This window comes from Phalacrocorax aristotelis, chromosome W, assembly GCF_949628215.1.
Source record: "Phalacrocorax aristotelis chromosome W, bGulAri2.1, whole genome shotgun sequence".
Taxonomy (NCBI): domain Eukaryota; kingdom Metazoa; phylum Chordata; class Aves; order Suliformes; family Phalacrocoracidae; genus Phalacrocorax; species Phalacrocorax aristotelis.
In genome coordinates this window covers 7,997,036-8,015,444 of record NC_134310.1, presented here as the reverse complement: position 1 = coordinate 8,015,444, position 18,409 = coordinate 7,997,036, and the positions used below count along the sequence as shown (strand labels likewise).

Genomic DNA, 18,409 nt, shown 5'->3' with positions numbered 1-18,409 from the left:
TCATAGAGGGAAAAGTCCTATAATATGTGTGTTGTGAGACTTTCTAAGTCAGCTCTTAAGCGTTCAAAGTCACCAGGCTGCTGCTGCACCCCGTGAGATTGTCCTTCCCAGGCCAAAGCAGCCCGGGGATCAGGAGAGGCGTTAGGAGCCCCTGCAGGGTGGCCTCTCTAACCAGCCATGTGTGAGGTGCCAGCCGAGGGGGGTGGCTTGCCATGCATTTACTTAGTTTCCATTATCTGTCTCTATCCCCCTCCTCCTAGTCTGGCTAATTCTTCCCTCCTGGCGTTTCACTGCTGATGGGAATAGTCTGTGCCAGTCCTCATGAAGATCCAAATCTAGATGTCCATCCTCCTTTAGAAAACATCTGAAGTCAAGGACGTGCATCCCTATGAGTAAGAGAAACAACTTTAATTTTTTGTGTTTCCAATGCTAGATACAAACCCAAAAATAGAACAAAAAAGTTTCTTTGAAACATCCCTCCCTCTTCTTGAGCATGACAGCCTTTGGGTTTCTCAAGGGAGGTGTGTTGTGCATTGTCAACTCAAGGCCACCGGTTTTTAAAAGGGAGACACCATCCTCCCCTTCTGCCCAAGTGTTATGGAGTGGCTGTGAGCGGCTCCGACGACTGTGTTGGGAGCAGCTGAAGTGGGAACATGAAGGCTGCTCTTAGGGTGCTTTTGCCGTGCCTGGTGCTGCTGCTCCCCTCTGCATCATTTCCGAGAAAGGCAAGCACAGGGGAGAGGATTTCCCCGATTAACCAGCGGGAGCTGAGCCTGCCGGAGGAGCTGGGACTTGAAGCAGAGGAGAGAAAGAGAGAAAATGCAAGTTTACAGGAAAGAGTGAGACCCAGCTCGGCGGCAAGCTCAAGGATGACCGCTGCTGCTCGTCTCTTCTCAAAGCCTGGCCCAGGAGCAAAATGCCTCCAGAAGATGGCTGAGGATGGGGGCATTGGCTGGTCCAGCTCCAGCCTGCACCCGTGGCCGCTCGGGGGGCTGGAGGGGCCTGTGTGCAGGGTCAAAATGGACCAGGACAGGCTGACCCCGAGGCACCTGGAAGTTGTGGGTGTTCTCACCCACTATGAAAGCAGCTTCATCAAGCTGTTGAGGCAACGCACCAGCTGGGACAAAAGCTATCTCGAGACCTTTGGGCTCTGCCCTGCTGGGGAGGGGGGTGCTGCTCTCCATCCCCTGAAGCACATCCATGCGCACATGGTGGAGCCGGGGCAGGACCGCTTCCTTGTGCTGCATCTGGAGGAAGGTTGGTGCAAAATTCCTGTGCCAAGGCTGAGTGGAGTGGGGCAAGCACAGGGCTTGGGGAGGTCGATGCTCTTTGCTTGCCCTAAATCAGAGATTTAGGCACAAAATTAATTTTGTGGGGTTGGGTGCCTTTAAAATTAGCGAATCACTACAGTAAAATGCCTTTCTGGGTACACTTTTAAGGAGCTTTAGTAGTGATGATAGCTTGTATGCAACAGGGTGCCTTGTCCCTGCCTGTGCCTAACACCCAGTGCCACAGTCTCCGTGGCTTCTGCTCTGCTTTCGAGATTACGAGCGTTTCTCACTTTCTGCCTTAATGACCCGGGTTAAGACCCCGTCCCCACTCTGTCTGACTGAGAAAAGAGAGGGTCAGACGAGCGGCCCTGGCTGGTCCTGCTGTGGTGCGACTCTGGCTGCTCGCAGTTGGCTGCAGCCCGAGCCAATCTTAATGCATGGTGTTGCTGAGGTCCCTGGGCTTGCTTGTGTAGCATCAGCCTGATGCAGGACCCAGCAACACGCACTCCTCTGGCCTGTCTCAGTGGTAAGCGCCGTGCTTGAGGGAGAGCACAGCCCTCGGTTTTAATCCAGCCTCCTGCATAGCAAGTGGGTCACGGTTCTCTCTCTCATCTTGAAATCTTTTCCTCCCCTCCTGGATTTTGGGTTTTTTAGCTAAACTCGCTGGTGCTGGCCAGCTGGGGACATGGCTCTTGCCCAGGCAGTGCTGCTGGCTGTGGCACAATGGCCACAACATCCACGAGCCACTGGAGGAGCTGCCATGGGAGAAGAGACTTCTGTGGGGATCTGCCCATGAAAATTTGCCAGAGCTGCTCTGGGAGCGAGGCAGCCCCCCCGCTCGCCAGGGCTGCAGGGTTCGCCCTGCTGACCACATCCCTGAAACCGGGGAACGGGATTTGCCATGTACCTCCACCCCGTTGGCTCCATCCCAGATGCTGTGGCTGCAGCTTGGGAGCAGTGTTTGGCCCCAAAGTCCCCTCCTCACCCATCACCCCTCCAGGAGCCCCGTCCCACTGGAGGGGTGATTCATCCCCTCTCTCTTCTCCTTTCCAGTGAAGTGGGAATCCCAGGCGAAGCTGTCGTTCAAGCTGGTTTTCCAGGGAGAGGTTGGCCGGCTGCTGGGAGAGCTGCGGTTCGCCTTGCTGCTCTTCTACCGGGGCAGCCGAGAGGGGCCAGGTGCCGAGCGCCGAGAAGAGCTGCTGGCCACCGGCACGGGGCTGGCGCGGGAGCAGGTGGGTGGCCATGGCTGGGGTGCCTGGGCCTGCGTGTCAGCAGGGAGAGTGGGACGGGGTGTCTTGGCTCTGCTGGCCCAGCACCTTTGCCATTCCCCTCCTGGCCCCTTTGCCATCCACCCCCGAGCCCTTCGCCATCCCACCCTGAGCCCTTTGCCCTTCCCCCCCGAACCCTATGCCATCCTCTCCTGGCCCCTTTGCCATCCCCCCCGAGCTCGTCGCCATCCCCCCTGAGCCCTTTGCCACCCCCACCCCGTGCCCTTCACCATCCCCCCCGGCCCCTTTGCCATCCCGCCCCAGCCCTTTACCATCTCCCCCCCGCGCCCCTCGTCATCCCCCCCCCCGAGCCCTTTGCCATCTCCTCCAGGCCCCTTTGTCATCCCCACCCTGAGCCCTTCGCCACCCCCCACCCGAGCCCTTTGCCATCCACCCCCGGCCCCTTTTCCATCCTCCTCCGGCCCCTTTGCCATCCCTTCCCGAGCCCTTTGCCACTCCCCCTCCAGCATCTCTGCCCTGTCGCACCCTCCCGCCGGGCCCAGCCGTGCCTGAAGATGGTGCTGTTACCCTGTCCCCCGCTCCCGGCAAGGACAGAGGGACGCCCCGGGGTCCCCAGCCCTTTCTGGGGGTCCTGGCTCCCCTCCGCCCCAGGGGTCTCTCCCTGGCCAGGGGCAGCAGCCGTGGCACCGCTGCCGGGAGAAGCGGGTCGAGGGCCGAGCTCGCTCGGGGCTCTCTGCCCACCCGGGCACCCCGTGGGCCTCCCTGCACCCCACGGCTCCCTGAGAGCTCTGGGGCTGTGCAGTGAAGCCCCCCAGCCCACTCTGCTCCCGGTGGCCCCGACCCTCCCAGTTCGCTGCTCCCTGGGCCACCGTGGACTGGGTGAGCAGGAGCCAGCAGGAACCTCAGCGGGGGGCTCATCTGCGTGTGTGTCTCCCCCCGTCATGTCTCACCCACCTCCTTGGGGGCTCCTGCATCTTTTGCCTCTGTGCAGAGCCTCTGCCTCACCAGGGACACCCAGTACCTGGTCCTGGGAGCCGCCATAGCGTCCGTGACCCGCACCAGTGAGCAGCTCAGCTTCGAGGCTTCGCTGGTGATCAGGCGTCACAGAGAGGGAGGTAGGGCCATGGGAAAGCCCGTGGTGGTGGGGGACAGTGACATCTGTGCCCTCTGAGTCCTGACTCAGGCATCTGAGATCCTTTCAAGCCTGTCTGTAACAAGGGGCTCTGGGGATGTGCGGGAGACCCCAGCCACCATCCTCAACTGCTCTTCTCCCCACCAGGTGCCCCCTTGCCCCCCATGGAGACCCAGCAGCTCCTTTTTGGCTCTGATGACAAGTGCTTCACCAGGATGACCCCTGTGCTGCTCCTCCTGGCCAAGTCACGGCAGGAGGAGGAGGCAGCTTTGGCCCCTTCTTCCTACCTCTCTGCTGAAGGGGTGGTGGACATGGCTCCGTACCCACAGCTCAGGTCTGTGGCCCTCACCACAGCCATGGAAAAACACAGGGGCTGGGAGCTGCAGGGGGGAAAGGGGCAGCCCCAGCCCTTCTGCTGCGGGACTGTGGTGGGCGGAGGCGGGACCCAGAGTGCAGGGTGTCCCTGTTACCCTCCCTGTGTTCTCCTCACAGCCCACCCCAGGCCGGGACTGAGGAGCTGCTGTCCCCCACTGCCCCGAGCCAAGCCAACGCTTCATCCCCAGTGCCCGGCAGCAGCAGCCAGTTCCTGGGCATCCTGACCCGGTTCATCCGCCAGGTCCTGAGCCCTTCCAGCGAGCCGCCCACCCAGCCCAGCTCCCACCACTGGCTGGACTTCCAGGTGATGGAGACCCTCCCTCACCAGCTGCTCAACCTGTCGGAGGAGGAAGTGCTGGAGCGACTGGTGAAGTCAGAAGAGCCGTCGGTGCTGCTGTTTCCCCAGGACAGCGGTGCCGTGCTGGAGCAGCACTTGGGGGGCTGGCAGCCGGAGGGGACTGTGCTGCAGCTGCTGATGGGCAAGCTGCAGGCGGTGATCCAGGAGCTGAAGGACATCCCGGCTTTCCAAGCCAACATGGGGCTTTTCCAGCATCTCCTGAGTTTCTGCTACTACCCGCCAGGGCCGGGTGAGGGTCAAGCTGGAAAGGAGCTGCCCAGCTCTGGGAAGCTGCACACGCTGCTGCTGCTGAAGGCGTTGCAGACGGTGAGGGTGCGTTGGCAGGAGCGGAGGAAGGTGCTGCGGCAGAACCGCAGCGCGCGGCCCCAGGCCCACTGCCGCCTGCAGGAGCTGACCATCGACCTGCACGACCGCAAGTTCATTGTCATGCCCACTGTCTACGCGGCCAACAACTGCGAGGGTCCCTGCAAGCTGCCCCTCTCTACCCGTGTCCCCAGCTACTACTCGCACACGGTGCTGCTGCTGGGCATGCAGGAGCGGGGCTCCCCCCTCCAGCGGGCTCCCTGCTGTGTGCCTGTCCGCTACTCGGACCAGCTCATCATCAGCCTCTCCACGGAGGGGCTGGAGGTCCGCAAGTTCCCCAATATGGTGGCAGAGGAGTGCGGCTGCCGGTAGAGGCTCCCACCCACCCTTATCCTGCTCCCCCCTTGCCCAGTTTGCCCTCCCAGCTTGGGAGCTGGTGCTTCTCTTTGAGGTGGGAACTCCCCAGGTGTCCTTTCCCCATGGTTTGGCTCGTTAGCATTGCTCTGATTCTGGGTTTGTCTGTAGCTGTGCCGGTCCCTGAGGGCTGCTCTGCAGCCTGGCGTTACCCTGCAGCTGCTCCCAATGCCGGGAGTGCCCGAGGTCCCCGTGTGGCCATGCTGCAGCAGGGCTCTGACCCTGTGGCAGGGTTTGGGCTGGATACTGGTGCTGTGGAGCCATCACGGGATGGTAAGGCTTGGCAGATCTGGCCAGGACCATGCTTATTTTACCCCTGCCTTCTGTTCCTGCAGTGGCTGGGCAGGGCACTTGTTGCTTCCTCCAAGCCCCACTCCCCCAGCCCACGGTCCCCTGAGCTCACTAAGGCCCTGTCAGCCACACAGCTCCACCTGCAAAAGCAGAACAAGAGGCAAAATCCCCAGCCTTTACCTGGGGACCTGTCCCCATGTGAGCCGGGGCCATGGAGAGGCACTGGCGGTGGCCTGGGGCTCGTTGCCGGGTCACGTCTGCATCACCCTGCACTGACCCCGCTCCCGGGATGCTGCCAGAGCTGCCAGAGCCAGAGAGGGACGAGGGGAGGGAGGGAGAGAGGTCTGAGACAGGAGCGATCCTGTTACATCTCCAGGGCTGCTCACACCATTAATAGGAGCGGCTACGACCGGCTGCCAAAGCACCTGCTCCGTGTCCCCACCAGCGTCAGCATGGAGAGCCCGGCTGCCCCCAGATCATCTTCCCAGCTAAGCCCAGCCCTCTGTGAGACCTGCCGGGGCTGCCACAGGGTCCAAGCCCCAGGGAAGCAGCTGCTGGGCTCGCCCTAGCTGCAGCCTCCGGCACTTAGACCAGCCCTTGGGCTTTGCAGCATCCCCATGGGGCTGCAGGGGCATGGGCAGAGGCTGGCACACACTGGCCCTGGCCCCCAGCCCGCATGGGGACCCGGGTTAGCCATGAGCCCCTGTGCACCGGTGGTGGGGGGCACGGAGAACACCCAAACATAACCAGGGATGACAAGCTTTTATCTTTTTTTTTTTAAAACATTCAATTTAATACCTTATTAAAAATGAAAATAGTTTAGTTTAATTGATTTAGCAAATACTTAAACCTGCCGTGGGTTGGGGCTGTGAATGTCTCCTGTAGTTGCTACAGTGCTGCGTGATATTGCACTTGTGTTTTGTTCCTAAAAGCGACTCCGTGAAGGCAAGGCCCGAAGGGACCCCCGGGTGACGGGCTCTCCAGCCCTCTTTTGTTACCAGCAAGCTTCGCACCACCCTGCAGCAATGGCACTGGGGCGCGGCGGCGGCGGGTGGTCATTCCCCTGACATCCCTCTGAGGACGACAGCAGCCTGGCTTCATTAACCCAGAATACACTTCTCTCTTGATTTGCTTTAAATAAAACTGTTAACTGAATTCAAGAGCTACACAGTCTGGAGACAAACTTTGTTCACTGGGATCCCTGTGCCCACTGTGCTGCCCCGATGCCTTGGGGATCGCAAGTGAAAATGAACTGCAAGAGAGATTTCGGGTGGGGACAGAGAAATAGCGCGAAGCCCAGATGAAGAGAAGCTCCTTTCCCTGGTCCTTTTGGGTTGCCTTTGTGCATCTAATCCAGGGGGGCCCAAAGTCCCCAGGGAGGCTCGTACCAGGCTCCCAGGCTGCTGCTCGGAGGTCCTGAAGCTCTGCCTGCGCTGCTGACGCCTCCAGCCCGGGGGGTGTCTCTGGGGAGCAGCAGGGTGCCCTCACTGGGGGTGGTGGCAGGGTTGGACCCACCTGGATTCAGCATCATTGAGCCCCTTGGTCGCCCCAGCCTCAGTCGCGCCTCTTGCCCTCCCTGGGCCTGGCGGTGCCGTCTTTCCCCGGGGCGGCCGCCGGCTCCCAGGGCTTCCTGCCCTTCTGCTGCAGCCAGTCCCGCTTCGGGCTCTCCCTGCTGCCATCAGCCCTGCTGGGACGGCCCTTCCACCCCTCCTTCCTGGGCTCGTCCCGCTCCCGCCGGCTCTCCTTCCCCTCCCGGCCCCGCTTCTTCTGGGGCTGCTGCTCCGGCTCCCGGGGGGCCCTGGGGGCTCTGCTGGGCTTGTCCCCTGGTGCCCTGTCCTTGGCGCGCACCTCCCTCCGGCTGCTCCGCTCTGCCTGGGCAGCACGGCCCTGCCGGCCCTTCTCCTCCTTCTTCTCCGGCTTCTTCTCCTCCTTCTTCTCCGGCTTCTTCTCCTCCTTCTTCTCTGGCTTTTTCTCCTCCTTCTTCTCCCGGCTCTTCTTCACCTCCACTGCAGCTGGTGACACCTCGGGGACATCTGTGTGCTCTTTGTCCCCGTCCTCCGGTGCTGAGCGGCCAAACCACTTCTTGAAGATCCAGGGCTCTGCCTGGTGGGGGACGGAGAGGACCAGGAACAGGTGATGCAGCTCAAGGGACCAGGACCATCCCTCCCACCCAGGGGTGTGATTCTCCCCCCCTGCGGGAGGTGCCCCAAGGACCCCAGACCCATACCAGGTTGCTGTCAGCATCACCGTCATCACCATCATCATCACCATCATCGTCCTCAAACATGCTGCTCTCGGGCTGGGCAGGCTGGGCAGTCACCACTTCTTGGACCTCCTCCTCCTTGGTGCTGACCACCTCTGGGAGGGGAGAGGGACGGGCCACTGTCAGCAGGGGACAGGGCTGTGATGTCCCAGAACTGGGGTCCCAGGGCCACCCACCCCACCCAGGGACACGGCCCCGTCTCAGGCTGGATTCGGGGTATTTTGGGGCAGCCCGGGTCATCTGAACCCACCGTGAAGGGGAGGTGGTGGAGGGTCCTGGCTGCTGCGGCTGACTCCCTCCCTGGAGCATGGTGCTGGAAGAGAGGAGGGGAGAGGGGGCAGGAGGGGGTAGCAGGGTCTGCCCACCCTGTCCCTGGCGCCATCCGGCTCCCAGCTCACCTTGGAGCACCTGGAAGGTGACGCTGAGCAGGGCGACAATGGAGGCCACCAGGATGCACTTGTTGAGGGTGAGCCCTTCCCAGAGGAGCGGCTCCTCCACGGGGTCCAGGCTGGGGGGCTCCACATCCCTCTGCACGGGCAGGCTCCTGGGGACTGGGGACCCCCCAGGAAAACAGTGTTACTTGGAGAGCTGGGAAGCGGAAAAGGGGGTGCTGAGCGGGGTGGGAAGGGCAGGGGCAGGGGCACAGGCCAGGGCAGGAGCTGCCTGCTCTGCCACCGCCAGCAGAGGAAGGGGTTTGCACTGCAGGGGTGGGGAGAAGAGTGTCATGGGGGGCTGAGCATGAGGTGTTTCGGCCACAAGGGTGTTACAGCATCCTGGGGCCCAAATGGGGAAGCCTGTGCTCTCAGCTTTGCTGCTCCCCCTGAGGAGCAGATCTGGGCAGGGCTAAGAGGAGGAGGAGGAGGAGGAAGAGAGGGATTTGGCAGGCAGATGAGAAGCCCTAAGTCCATGCTCTGAGCTCCCAGGGGACTGTGGAGAGCTCATCCCGTCACTGATCCATGGCCAGACAGAGCCTCCCGCACTGGCCGGGGACGCAGGGCAGGGTCTGTGCCTCTGAGGGCACCTGGGGCCAGGCTGGCCACTTTGGGGCAGAAAAGGGCTTTCCCACACACCTACCTGGAGGCCCGGCAGCACTGCCTTTGGCTCCCACCTTCTCTGCCCGCTTCTTCTCCGCCGCTTTCTTGTCCACACCGAGCGCCGCTGGCTCTGGCATGCTCAGCTCAGGCTCGTCTGGATCACACTCTGAGATGCCAAGCTGGGTCCTCACCTCCCCTAGCCCCTGCAGGGAAGGGCGCGAGTGCGGCTGGGGGTGTAAGAGCATCACACAGCCCACATGGGGAAAGCAAGCAGCACAGGGGGTACGGCTGCACGTGTGTGCCTCCCAGACAAGGGCTGCTCAGCACAGCTGTGGAGGGACCCAGTCCCTGTGCTCCGCAGCCTGTGCTCACCCTGCTCGAGTCCCCCTCGACTGATGAGCCAATGTTGCCACCGGCCCCGAGCGGCGCTAACCAGGCTCAACACCGGCTCCTCAAGCACTTAACCCTGGTGCGTGTGTTTGCATCGGCAGCCTTACAAACACGTTGGGTTTTTCCTTTTTGTCTGTTAAGATGGATTTAGCCACTAGCTGGCTCCGTGCTGCAGAGCAGGCACTGGGGTGCGGCCCCAGCACACACGGGGTGGGCGGGCGGCTGCTGACCCACGGCTGCGCTTGAGCAAGCCCACCCCAGCGTAGCCCTCGGGGCTGGATTTGCCCCCAACCAGGATGAGCATGGCTGCACACATCTACTGAGGGCGGCGGGTCGGATCCAGGAGCAGGATCACACAATGCATCGGGGTCCAGGCAGGATGCTGCTGGGGACGGGGGGTTTGGCGGCCGGGCTGGCTGCTGGCCCATGTCAGAGGCACCAGAGCAGTGCCACGAGGCAGAGCTGCCCACCGGCGGCACGGATCAGTGACAGCGACAGCTGAAGGACGTGGCCTTTGGCTCCCCTCGGATGCACATTGGTGCAACGCCCCGCGGAGCCCTCCTGGGCTGAACACTGCTGCGGGACGGCACCCTGCTCAGCCCCCCGCCGCGGCACAGGGACCCCCGGCAGCCCCCCAGCCCCAGGATGCTGCACACTTACATGGGCTCTATTGCTCTCCCAGTCGCTGCTCACCAGCGCGTCGGCATCTGTTAAAGGCAAGCAAAGCGCAGTCTGTTAGGCAGCGAATTCAGAGAGGTGGGAATCACTGGGGGCCAGGCGTGCGTGATCCTCCCGCTGCCGCCCACTGGGTCGCAGAGCAGGGACATTATGGCCACGTTTCCCCCATTAGCGCAGCCAGGTCACCTGTCGAGAGAGGTTTCAGAAGTTCCCAGCCATTGCAGTTGCAGCTGGCAAGGCTGGGGTGTAAGAGCATGTCTGGGGCTGCTGAGCCCCAAAATGTTCTCAATATCCCCAGCCGAGGGGGACGGTGACCTCCCTGCCATAGTGCATGGGGGGACAAACAGCCCAGGGCATGCACAGACACCCTGAAGACACATGGCTGAAGGCTGGAGGCAGCTCAGGCTGTGGCCTAGACAGCAGGACAAGCTCCGGCTACCATGGAGCAATCTGACCTCAGAGAAGACCGCAAGCCACCCAAGAGCACTGTGAAGCTCAGGGGTGATTCTTGGGACTTTTCCCAGATGTGAAATGAGAGAGGAAACCAGAGGGTCCCCAGGGCTCTGCACCCCAGTTCCCCGGGGTTCTTCTGCCCCTGGGTCTGGGGTGAGGATGCACAACATGGTCCTGACACCGAGTGGCCTCAGCCCTCTTGGCACCTCCAAGTGCAGCCCTCGCTCTGCAGGGATCTGGTTGCCACATCCCTTCAAGCCCTCACCAGAAGGAGGAATTTCTGCCTTCTTTGAGCTGTATTTAGTTTATTTTCCCCCAGTGGAAGAATGAACGCTGAGAAAAAATACCAGTTCCCAGGATGAAATCTAAGACATGACACTGGAATCAAAACAAATAAATAAGAGGAAACCTTTTGGCTGGGGAAACGTGGCATGAAAGGTCTTGGCTTTCAACAGGAAATTAAAAAAAGTCTGGTTTTGTTTTAGTGATGGTGAGTCTGGTCCTTTCTCTGCTGGGAAGTGAAGGAGCTGCTGCAGGACTCGCGTTGGCTGGAGGGTTCCCAGCCCCAAGGAAAGCACAAAGATGGAGAATTTTTCCTTAAAGAGTTTTTCCCCCAAGTTCTTGATGTATTTTTGAGCTACACAGTTATTCACACTTTTTTTTGAAGAAAGATGAGCACAAGGAAGATGGAGGAGGGCACAAGCCTCTGTTCCTCTTTGCTGTGGCCATGGCTGATGTTCCTATGGGGTCGGCACCACACAGGTGCCTCTCGATGGCCAAGGTCGCCCTGTGATTTCACTGTGCCGCAAAGAGGCATCTCTACCAGGCTGAGCCCTCTCCTGCGAGGCCTCAGTCACCGCGGCAGCAGTGCTGGCACGGCCACAGCCGGCACCTCCTAGCCACCGGCTCGCAGAACGGACAAGGTACCTTTTCTCCTGTCCTTCCTTGGCTGCCTCTGAGCGCTCCCCACCTGCCCAGGCAGCTCGTCGGTGGCCTCAGGGCATCCCAAGTCTTTCTCCGACACCTCATGGGGACCTGCTGCCATGTCACTTCAAGGGACTCTCACTAAACCGAGAGGGATAAAACAAATGCCAGGCGGTCAGCGGGCGGTAGTGCCCCGCAGCACATGGCCCGTCCTGCCACATCCTCACTGTGGTCCCCGGTTGCTGGCCGAGCTCAGCTCCCTGTCACGGGGTGCTGGTCTGTTCCCACGCCTCCTTCCCTTGGGTTTCACCCAGATGGAGGAGCCCAAACCACCTCCAGCCCCCGGGCACATTTCCCGGCTTTGCTGTGACAGCTGCAGGGCTCTGCAACAGCCGCTCTGTGGCCGGGCAGGCAGCCATCCTCCCCCGGCACCGACGGGCATTACCTCGGTCCCACGAGCTGACCAGCCCTGTGTCTGGGTCTGTTCTCCCCTCCCCCAGACAGGAGATGGGAGTCTGTGCCCTGGAGGGAGGCATTTTGGGGCTCTACAGCCCACGTGGGATCCTCATCCCCAGCCAGGACGGGTTGTGTCACCTGCAGGACTAGGTTTCCTGGGGCCAGTTCCTATCGGACCAGCTCCAGTGTCGATGTACCAAGCACACAGCCACGGACCAGGCCAAGCACAGCAGGGATGGCCACTGACGCCAGGGACAGCTTGCCCATGGCAGGCTGGTCACCCATAGCCCCAGAGCCCAGCTCCAGCCCTCAGCTCACACTCCTGCACAGGAGCCCTCCCGTATGACTGCTCCATCCATCCATCCATCCATCCATCCATCCATCCATCCATCCATCCATCCCGGCACTGCCCATGCTCCTGCTCCTTTGGATGCACATGCCACATGCCAGATCTTCTCTTAAATCCACAAAACTAGAGACACTCAAAGAATAACCAGCTCTGCTCTGCTGCCGCTGGGACTTTTCCTGCCCAAGGTTGCCTCTACCGCTGACTCACATCAAAGAAACTTCCAAAAATAGTCCCCTTGCCTGCCCTGCTCTCCCTGCGTGCGCTCGCATGGCAGCACCGGGATGGGCCCCATGGCCCCTGATCTGCCGCCGGCCGGCAGCGGGCTGAGCACTGCCTCGTGGGCCGCGCCCATGGGCTGCCCCGCGTCCAGCTGAAAGGGTTAAAAGCCACAGAAAGTCGTACCTGGGGCTCGACCACCGCCGCCTTGCCTCCAGCCCCCTGGCTGGCTCTGGCTCGCTGGGGTAATATACAGCAACAGCTGCTGAATGGTGCCGGAGCAAAATAGCACCCAATCACCGGGAGCCGGAGCACCCGTGCTTCAGCCCCAGAAAAGGCAGTTTAGCCCCAGGCATTGAGAGCAGGGGCTGAAGCCGCTGGCGAGGCGGGCGCAGGGGGATGCGGCTCTCAAGGGCACCTGGGATGCAGCTTGTGCCTCTGTGAGCCCCCCCAGAGAGCATGAAGGGGGGAGAAGGAGCCGTTTGCTCCCCAAGCTGGGGTCTCTGAGCCAGCTGTGGGATGGACACGAGTGCCAGGGATGCAGAGAGGCAGATCAGAAACCTGACAGGCATGGCTACGAAGGTGGTGCAGGAAAGAGGAGGAGCAACCCCCGGGCCCAGCAGTGCTTAGAAAACCCCAGTGAAAACCATTTTCTTCCAGTGTTTAGAGCAGGTCCTTTGCCCTCTGAACCCTCCGTTTTCTCCGTGGTACCTGCCTCTGCAGCCAGGTCCCCAGGAGCCCTGCCACAGCCACAGGCAGCTTTTGGGGAGGCGGGGAGGGCTGCGGTCCTCCCTGCAGATTCCTGCTCACAGGAGATAGAGAGGAGATGAAGCATCACCCATCTGGGGAGCTGAGAAGGACTACTGGGCTCTGGTCCTGCCTTACAAGGTTACCCGGAGCCCCCAGCTCAGCATGGGCAGGTACGGCCTCGGGCAGAAGTGCCTGTCCCAGGGATGTGGTGCAGCTGTGGCAGGTACCAGCCTGGCACATCTTGGAGGCATCCTGCTTTAAGGACATCTCTCGTATAGAGATCCACTTCCCAAAGGCTTCAGGTTTAAAAAAAAATACACCTGAAACTGTCATAGTTCACGTCTGCAGTACTGACATTTTTCTTTAGCAGAGGTGTGAAAGGTCTTTGAATGCAAGATCTGAAGGAGGAATAAACTGGGCACTGGCATCCGAGAGGGGACCTACACTTTTTCCAGGGCTCTGGAGACCCAGTGAGACTGGGTCATGGTCCTGCTTTAGGATCATGCTGTAAATGAACTTAGGAGCAGTCATCTGCTTTCCAGGGCAGGGATTTCCCCTCTTTGGCAGAGACAGGACTGAGCATGCTGTGATCTGTGCTGCAGTATAAATAACACGCTGCAGAAGCTGAACACAGATGGAGGAAGGGATGGAGCTGTAAACACAGCCCCCCACGCCATGCCAGGGCTGCGGGCACACATGCCAAGGGTAGTTTTCTCAGTTTTATTCCTGCTCCAGTAAGGTCAGGGCTGTTAACTGGCAAGGCATATTTGCTTGATAGGGACATAAAGAAAGCAGAAAATTATAAACAGGCCAAATAAAAATCCCTTCTTCTCCCAGTTAATCAAGTTTTGCATGGCACTTGCAGATTCATAAGCTTGCTCCTGCCTCCCATGGGCGAGCTAGTTCTCCCAGGAAAGAACCCGGGGGTTGAAAGGGCAACGTCTGCCTGCACAGAGCCCAGGCAAAACGCCCTCCCACTCCATCCCAGCGCGGGGCCACGGGACAGAGAGCTCTCCCCACCCTTTCCAAGACCTTTCAACACCAATTTCCCACAGCAGGGAGGGACCAGGAGTGTTTTTGCCTCCACATGTTTAGCTCTGAGCAGTTCCCCACCAAGCTGCAAAGTCTCCATCTCCATCAGACAATTTATGCCAGGCAGATGGAGGAAAGAGGTTCCCAGAGGCAAATTCTTTCCTAATCTCTTGAATCCCCCCCAAATCGCGGCTTCTCCCTTGCCCTGAGACTGATAAAAGTGTCTCTGGAACAGGGTTAGCTCAGAGACAGGGGAAACACGATCTGGCTGTGAGACCCAGTGGAGAGAAAGCCACTGCTGGAAGAGCTAGGGAAGGCAATTGAGCAGCGTGATAGACGTGGGCCCGGCTGCGCAAGGGCTGGGCTCCGTGTCCGGGCTAAATATTGACTTCCTGGCTTTGGCTTGATAACACAAATCTATCTTCTCCGACTTCCCAGGCTGACAGCTTGCCTCAGATTCACATGAGTGTGCCTCTGTCCGCAGCGCACCGGCCACCCGAGGCTCTGCTCTGGCTTTGTGGTCCAGATGGACCGAGTTGTGCTGCAGCATCCCCTCGCTTCTATGGCAACACTCATTTATCCTCCCACCAGGACATAATCTTCTTTCTCCCCGTCTTTAATAACTTGCAGTTAAAAGCCAATCATAAAGACATAAAATTAGTCACTGATTATTTTTGGCACAGGTTAGCTCTGGGGATGAATTTTCCTTTTCTCCACACAATTCCCCCTCTCCCCAAAGACCCTGCTGCTACAGCAGCCCCAGCCTGACTCCAGCTCCTCCTGCCACAGGTACAAGTGGAGGCGGGTGCTTGAGCCGGCTGTGCGGGTGGCTGCCCCGGCTCTCAGCCCAAACTCACCGGCTCACCAGGCTGGCTGCAGGTCTTTTCCCCAGATTTCATCCCTGGCTCCACCAGACCCACCCACCCAGGTTCCCAAGGCCTGGAAATTTAAAACATCCTTCCACCCCTTAAAGCACTTATCCTTCAACTCCTCACGTAGGCAGGGTTGGGCTTTTGACCTGCTTTTAAAGAAGTGAATTTGGATGCTGCCTGCTAAGCCCAGGTCCCCTGGGCAAAGGACAGCTTTGTAGGTTGGTCCCTGCTCAGCTGATCCAGTGAGTGTCCCCCGCTGCTGCCGGCGGAGCTGCAACACGCTGCCTGGCACCAAATACCTGCTGGAGATGCACGTGGCACTCAGGCCAGGTGCTGCATGGGCTTGTTGTAGGTGCTTTGTGTCTCAGAGCCCTCCACCCTTCTCTTAGATGTGGTTGGAGGTTGCCACTGGGCTGAGATGCAATCGGAGGGGGAGCGGGGCTGGTGGCTGGAAAAGAGGATCACAGAAGCATGATTTCTTGGGGAAATCAGGTCAAAGAGCATCCTGATTCCTCACACGATCAAAAACCTAAAGGCACAGGTGTCCCCATAGCAACCTGGCCACAACCCAGCACTGACAACAATAGTCTGCTGACCTAAAATTCCTCTTTCAGTTGGATCCAGCATATATCAGCTCTTCCCATCCTCAACGGTTGTGCAACGTCTGTGTGCTGAAACACAGCTGCTGCCTCCTTACCCCGAGGTAGCAACACATCAGCATCATCCGGGGAGATTATTTTGCCACATGATTGCAAGAACCACAGACCTTTATGAGTGCTGGCATTATTAAGAAGTGCTTGGGAAGTTACAGGAAGCGAAGAGATGTCTTTTCTCTGCCAGCTGTGCTTCTGTCAAATCACGATCTATCATCACGGGAGATTTCAGACACGTTGAGCTGAGCAATCTCCTGGTGGAGGTGCAGCTAATTGAAAGCCTGGAGCACTTTGGAAGCTGGATGTCCCTGTGGCTTTATGCCACCAGGCATTGCAGTGGGGTTGGGTAGTGCTGCCTGTGTTGGAGGAAGCTAGCAAGAGAGACGGAACATCCTCTGTGCAAGCCGATACCCACAGCTGATACCTGGACGTGCTCTGCTGCCCCGGTGCAATGCCCTGGCTGGCTGCTTGCAGGTCACAGCCCTGCATCTGATAGCAGAGAACTGCTGCAAGAACCCAGACCTGGGCCCTTCCCTGTAGCTTTAGTGATCTGCTTAGCCAGGAAAACATAGCTGAGGGTATCTTCTGCCTCCTTGCCTGGGGTGAGGGTTTGACATGGTGTGGAGCTGAAGAGGGAGAAGGCGGGAGCTCTGTACTCTCAGGCCAGCTCCTGGTTTAAGGAATCACAGCTTGAGGCACCTTCAAGGACCTTCTCTTCCTCTTACCCTGAGCTTTAGCTGTGGGACAGCTAGCCAGAAACACTATGGGTCTTTGTTTAAAGGCAAGGGAACATCCTGCTGATGGACCACGTTGGGAGGACACACCTCTGCGGGGTCTTCAGGAGCACAGCATGATGCTGCAGACCCAGCACCAGCTTAACCACGTGTGGGCACATTTGTCCAGTCGAGTACAGCAAAGGTGATCACATCCATCAGAGAAACTCTTCCACACCACCTCTGGCTTTCCAGCCCTGAGCTAGAGCTGGCCAGCTGGTCTGCAGGGACAGAGCAGTGGCCGTGCTGGACACAGACCCACCTGGCAGCAACATCCCAATCATGGTCAGGCCTGGGTTGTCTCATAATCTTTCCCAGTGATGATGGAGGAATTATGCTCGGGCCAGGCCTTGGCTTGGCAGAGCTGAACAGGACAAGAAGCAGCTGCAGTCCTGCCCTCAGGTCCTGGTGCTGCAGGTTGCCATGGGTCGGTTACAGACCTCAGTCCCAGGACTGGCTTGGAGCTCAGGCCACTCAGCACCATGACAAGGCATCAGGCTGGCAGGGGCAGAAAATACCGCATTGGATGCATTTGTAACTGGTTGAGAGCTGTGTGGATGTGGTCTTAGATGAAATGAGCTTGTTAGGTCTCTGCGAAGAGCAAAAGAGGCAACAGAGATGGTGCAAGAAGCCCCTTCTGCCCTGCACCTCCTCCTTCACCGTGACACCCACGTCCGAGCAGGGGCGAGCATGGCGCAGGGCTGCGCTGCAGGCAGCGATTCCACCCACGGGGCTCCCGGTCCCACTGCTCCCAGAGCAGCAGCTGGGACCACACACGGGTCAGTAACACCCATAAACCACTGTGCCGCCAGCAGCCGGTACAAACCACCGCGGTGCTGCCAGAGGGAAAGCCTTTCACCGGGCTCGCCCCATCACCTTGCTAAAAGCCGCTGGAAGCATTGATCCCTCCGTGCGCTTTATGATCTATAGGTATTCAGAGCAGCTCTACATTAAAGCCAACCTGATCACACTCTAATCCACGTGTGACCTAAATACTCTGACTTACAAATCTCAGAGGTTTTCGCTCCCTTTGCCTGGCAGAAGGAGGAGCGTTCAGGTCAGTGGGAACAGAAGATGCTGGATCCCATTAAATGCTGCTTTTAGTCTCGGCTGCTTTCAGTAATTGTTCCATGATCCGTTTTCTCACAGCCCAGCGCCGCTTAGGGCTAATCATTTTTCTCTTTGAAGATTTACAGCTGTTCGTACCTCTGAGGCAAATACAAGTATGGGACTGTGTTTGAACATGATATTTCAAATGAACTGTCCCTGGAAGTGCCATTTGGGAATGGGGCAAGTGGCCACGATCACGATATTTGTCCCTTGAAGAGCCACTGCTGGGGGTTGGTGCTCTATCAGTCTGAAACAGCCATGCCAGGGGAAACTGAGGCAAAAGGAGATTAAGGAGAAAGTGAGGCTTTGGGTAAGGAGTGCTGGAACAGCCTGGGAATAATGTCCCACGTCACTGAAGATTCCCCATTTTGACTTTCCTGAGGGCGGGCAGCGACTGATTCAATAGTACCTTTATGCGGCGAGGTTCGTCCCCCCCACGCTGGCACTGTGGGCTCTGCAGATGCCACCTCACTCCTCCCTTTCCAAGTCCCACCCAACAAAGGAGCCGCTTCCCTCTGCTCCAAGCGGGCACCCTGCAAACCACACAGGGCATCGAGAGTGAGAGGCCTCTGCTGTTGCCGCTGCCCCATGCAAGAGGCGAGGGGCTGTTCCCCAGCTCTTTGGGACGATGGCACCCCACTGGAGAGCAGGTCCTGCTAGTTTTAGCACCTTTCCCAGGGCTCCAGGTTGTCCCGACACCATTAAAGACACTGCGAAGCCCCAGCGGAACTGAGCAGCCATCAGCCCGTGTTTAGAGAAATGCCTTTTCATCCCTCTACCGTCGCGGGGGATGCTCACAGCCCTTGGCAGCTGCACCGGGAGGTGCTGGGCTGTGGCCCTGCAGCGGAGAGGCTCAGCCCCAGCACCCTTGCATGGGCTGTGCGACGTGGCACAGGGAGGGGATGCCCCAGGCAGGCTTCAGGTCTTTAGGGTTAGGAGGGCCATAAAAGTACAAAGTCACCACAAAGTACAGCAGAACCGCTGCAGTGGCAGCAAAAATACCAGAAACTTCCTATCTACCCCCTCCCCGCTGCCAGACCCTCCGCTGGGTTTCCCAGTTTCCCAGTGCCTCCCTGCACAGTT

At 59.2% G+C, this 18,409-nt stretch overlaps 2 protein-coding genes across 7 annotated transcripts in view; one reads left to right on the top strand and one right to left on the bottom strand.

The window, feature by feature from the left end:
- Positions 1 to 569: 569 nt before the first annotated feature.
- AMH (anti-Mullerian hormone) lies at positions 570 to 6,155 on the top strand. The gene is made up of 5 exons (XM_075077016.1): positions 570 to 1,257; positions 2,325 to 2,503; positions 3,492 to 3,615; positions 3,780 to 3,966; positions 4,125 to 6,155. The coding sequence occupies exons 1-5, from the start codon at positions 654 to 656 to the stop codon at positions 5,038 to 5,040; spliced, it is 2,010 nt and encodes a 669-aa protein (XP_074933117.1). The 5' UTR covers positions 570 to 653; the 3' UTR covers positions 5,041 to 6,155.
- JSRP1 (junctional sarcoplasmic reticulum protein 1) overlaps positions 6,125 to 18,409 on the bottom strand; it is a 32,960-nt gene continuing 20,675 nt past the window's right edge. For 4 of the 6 annotated variants that reach the window (XM_075077012.1, XM_075077011.1, XM_075077014.1 and 1 more), the window contains 6 exons: positions 9,721 to 9,767; positions 8,711 to 8,873; positions 8,035 to 8,187; positions 7,887 to 7,949; positions 7,601 to 7,731; positions 6,125 to 7,476 (listed from right to left, as the gene is read on the bottom strand). In XM_075077012.1, coding sequence (XP_074933113.1) covers positions 6,928 to 7,476; positions 7,601 to 7,731; positions 7,887 to 7,949; positions 8,035 to 8,187; positions 8,711 to 8,807 — 993 coding nt within the window. In that variant the 5' untranslated portion in view covers positions 8,808 to 8,873; positions 9,721 to 9,767 and the 3' untranslated portion in view covers positions 6,125 to 6,927. Of the gene's footprint in view, positions 7,477 to 7,600; positions 7,732 to 7,886; positions 7,950 to 8,034; positions 8,188 to 8,710; positions 9,687 to 9,720; positions 9,768 to 18,409 lie in introns of those variants that run through there. The other 2 variants (XM_075077009.1, XM_075077010.1) reach the window with 2 other exon arrangements.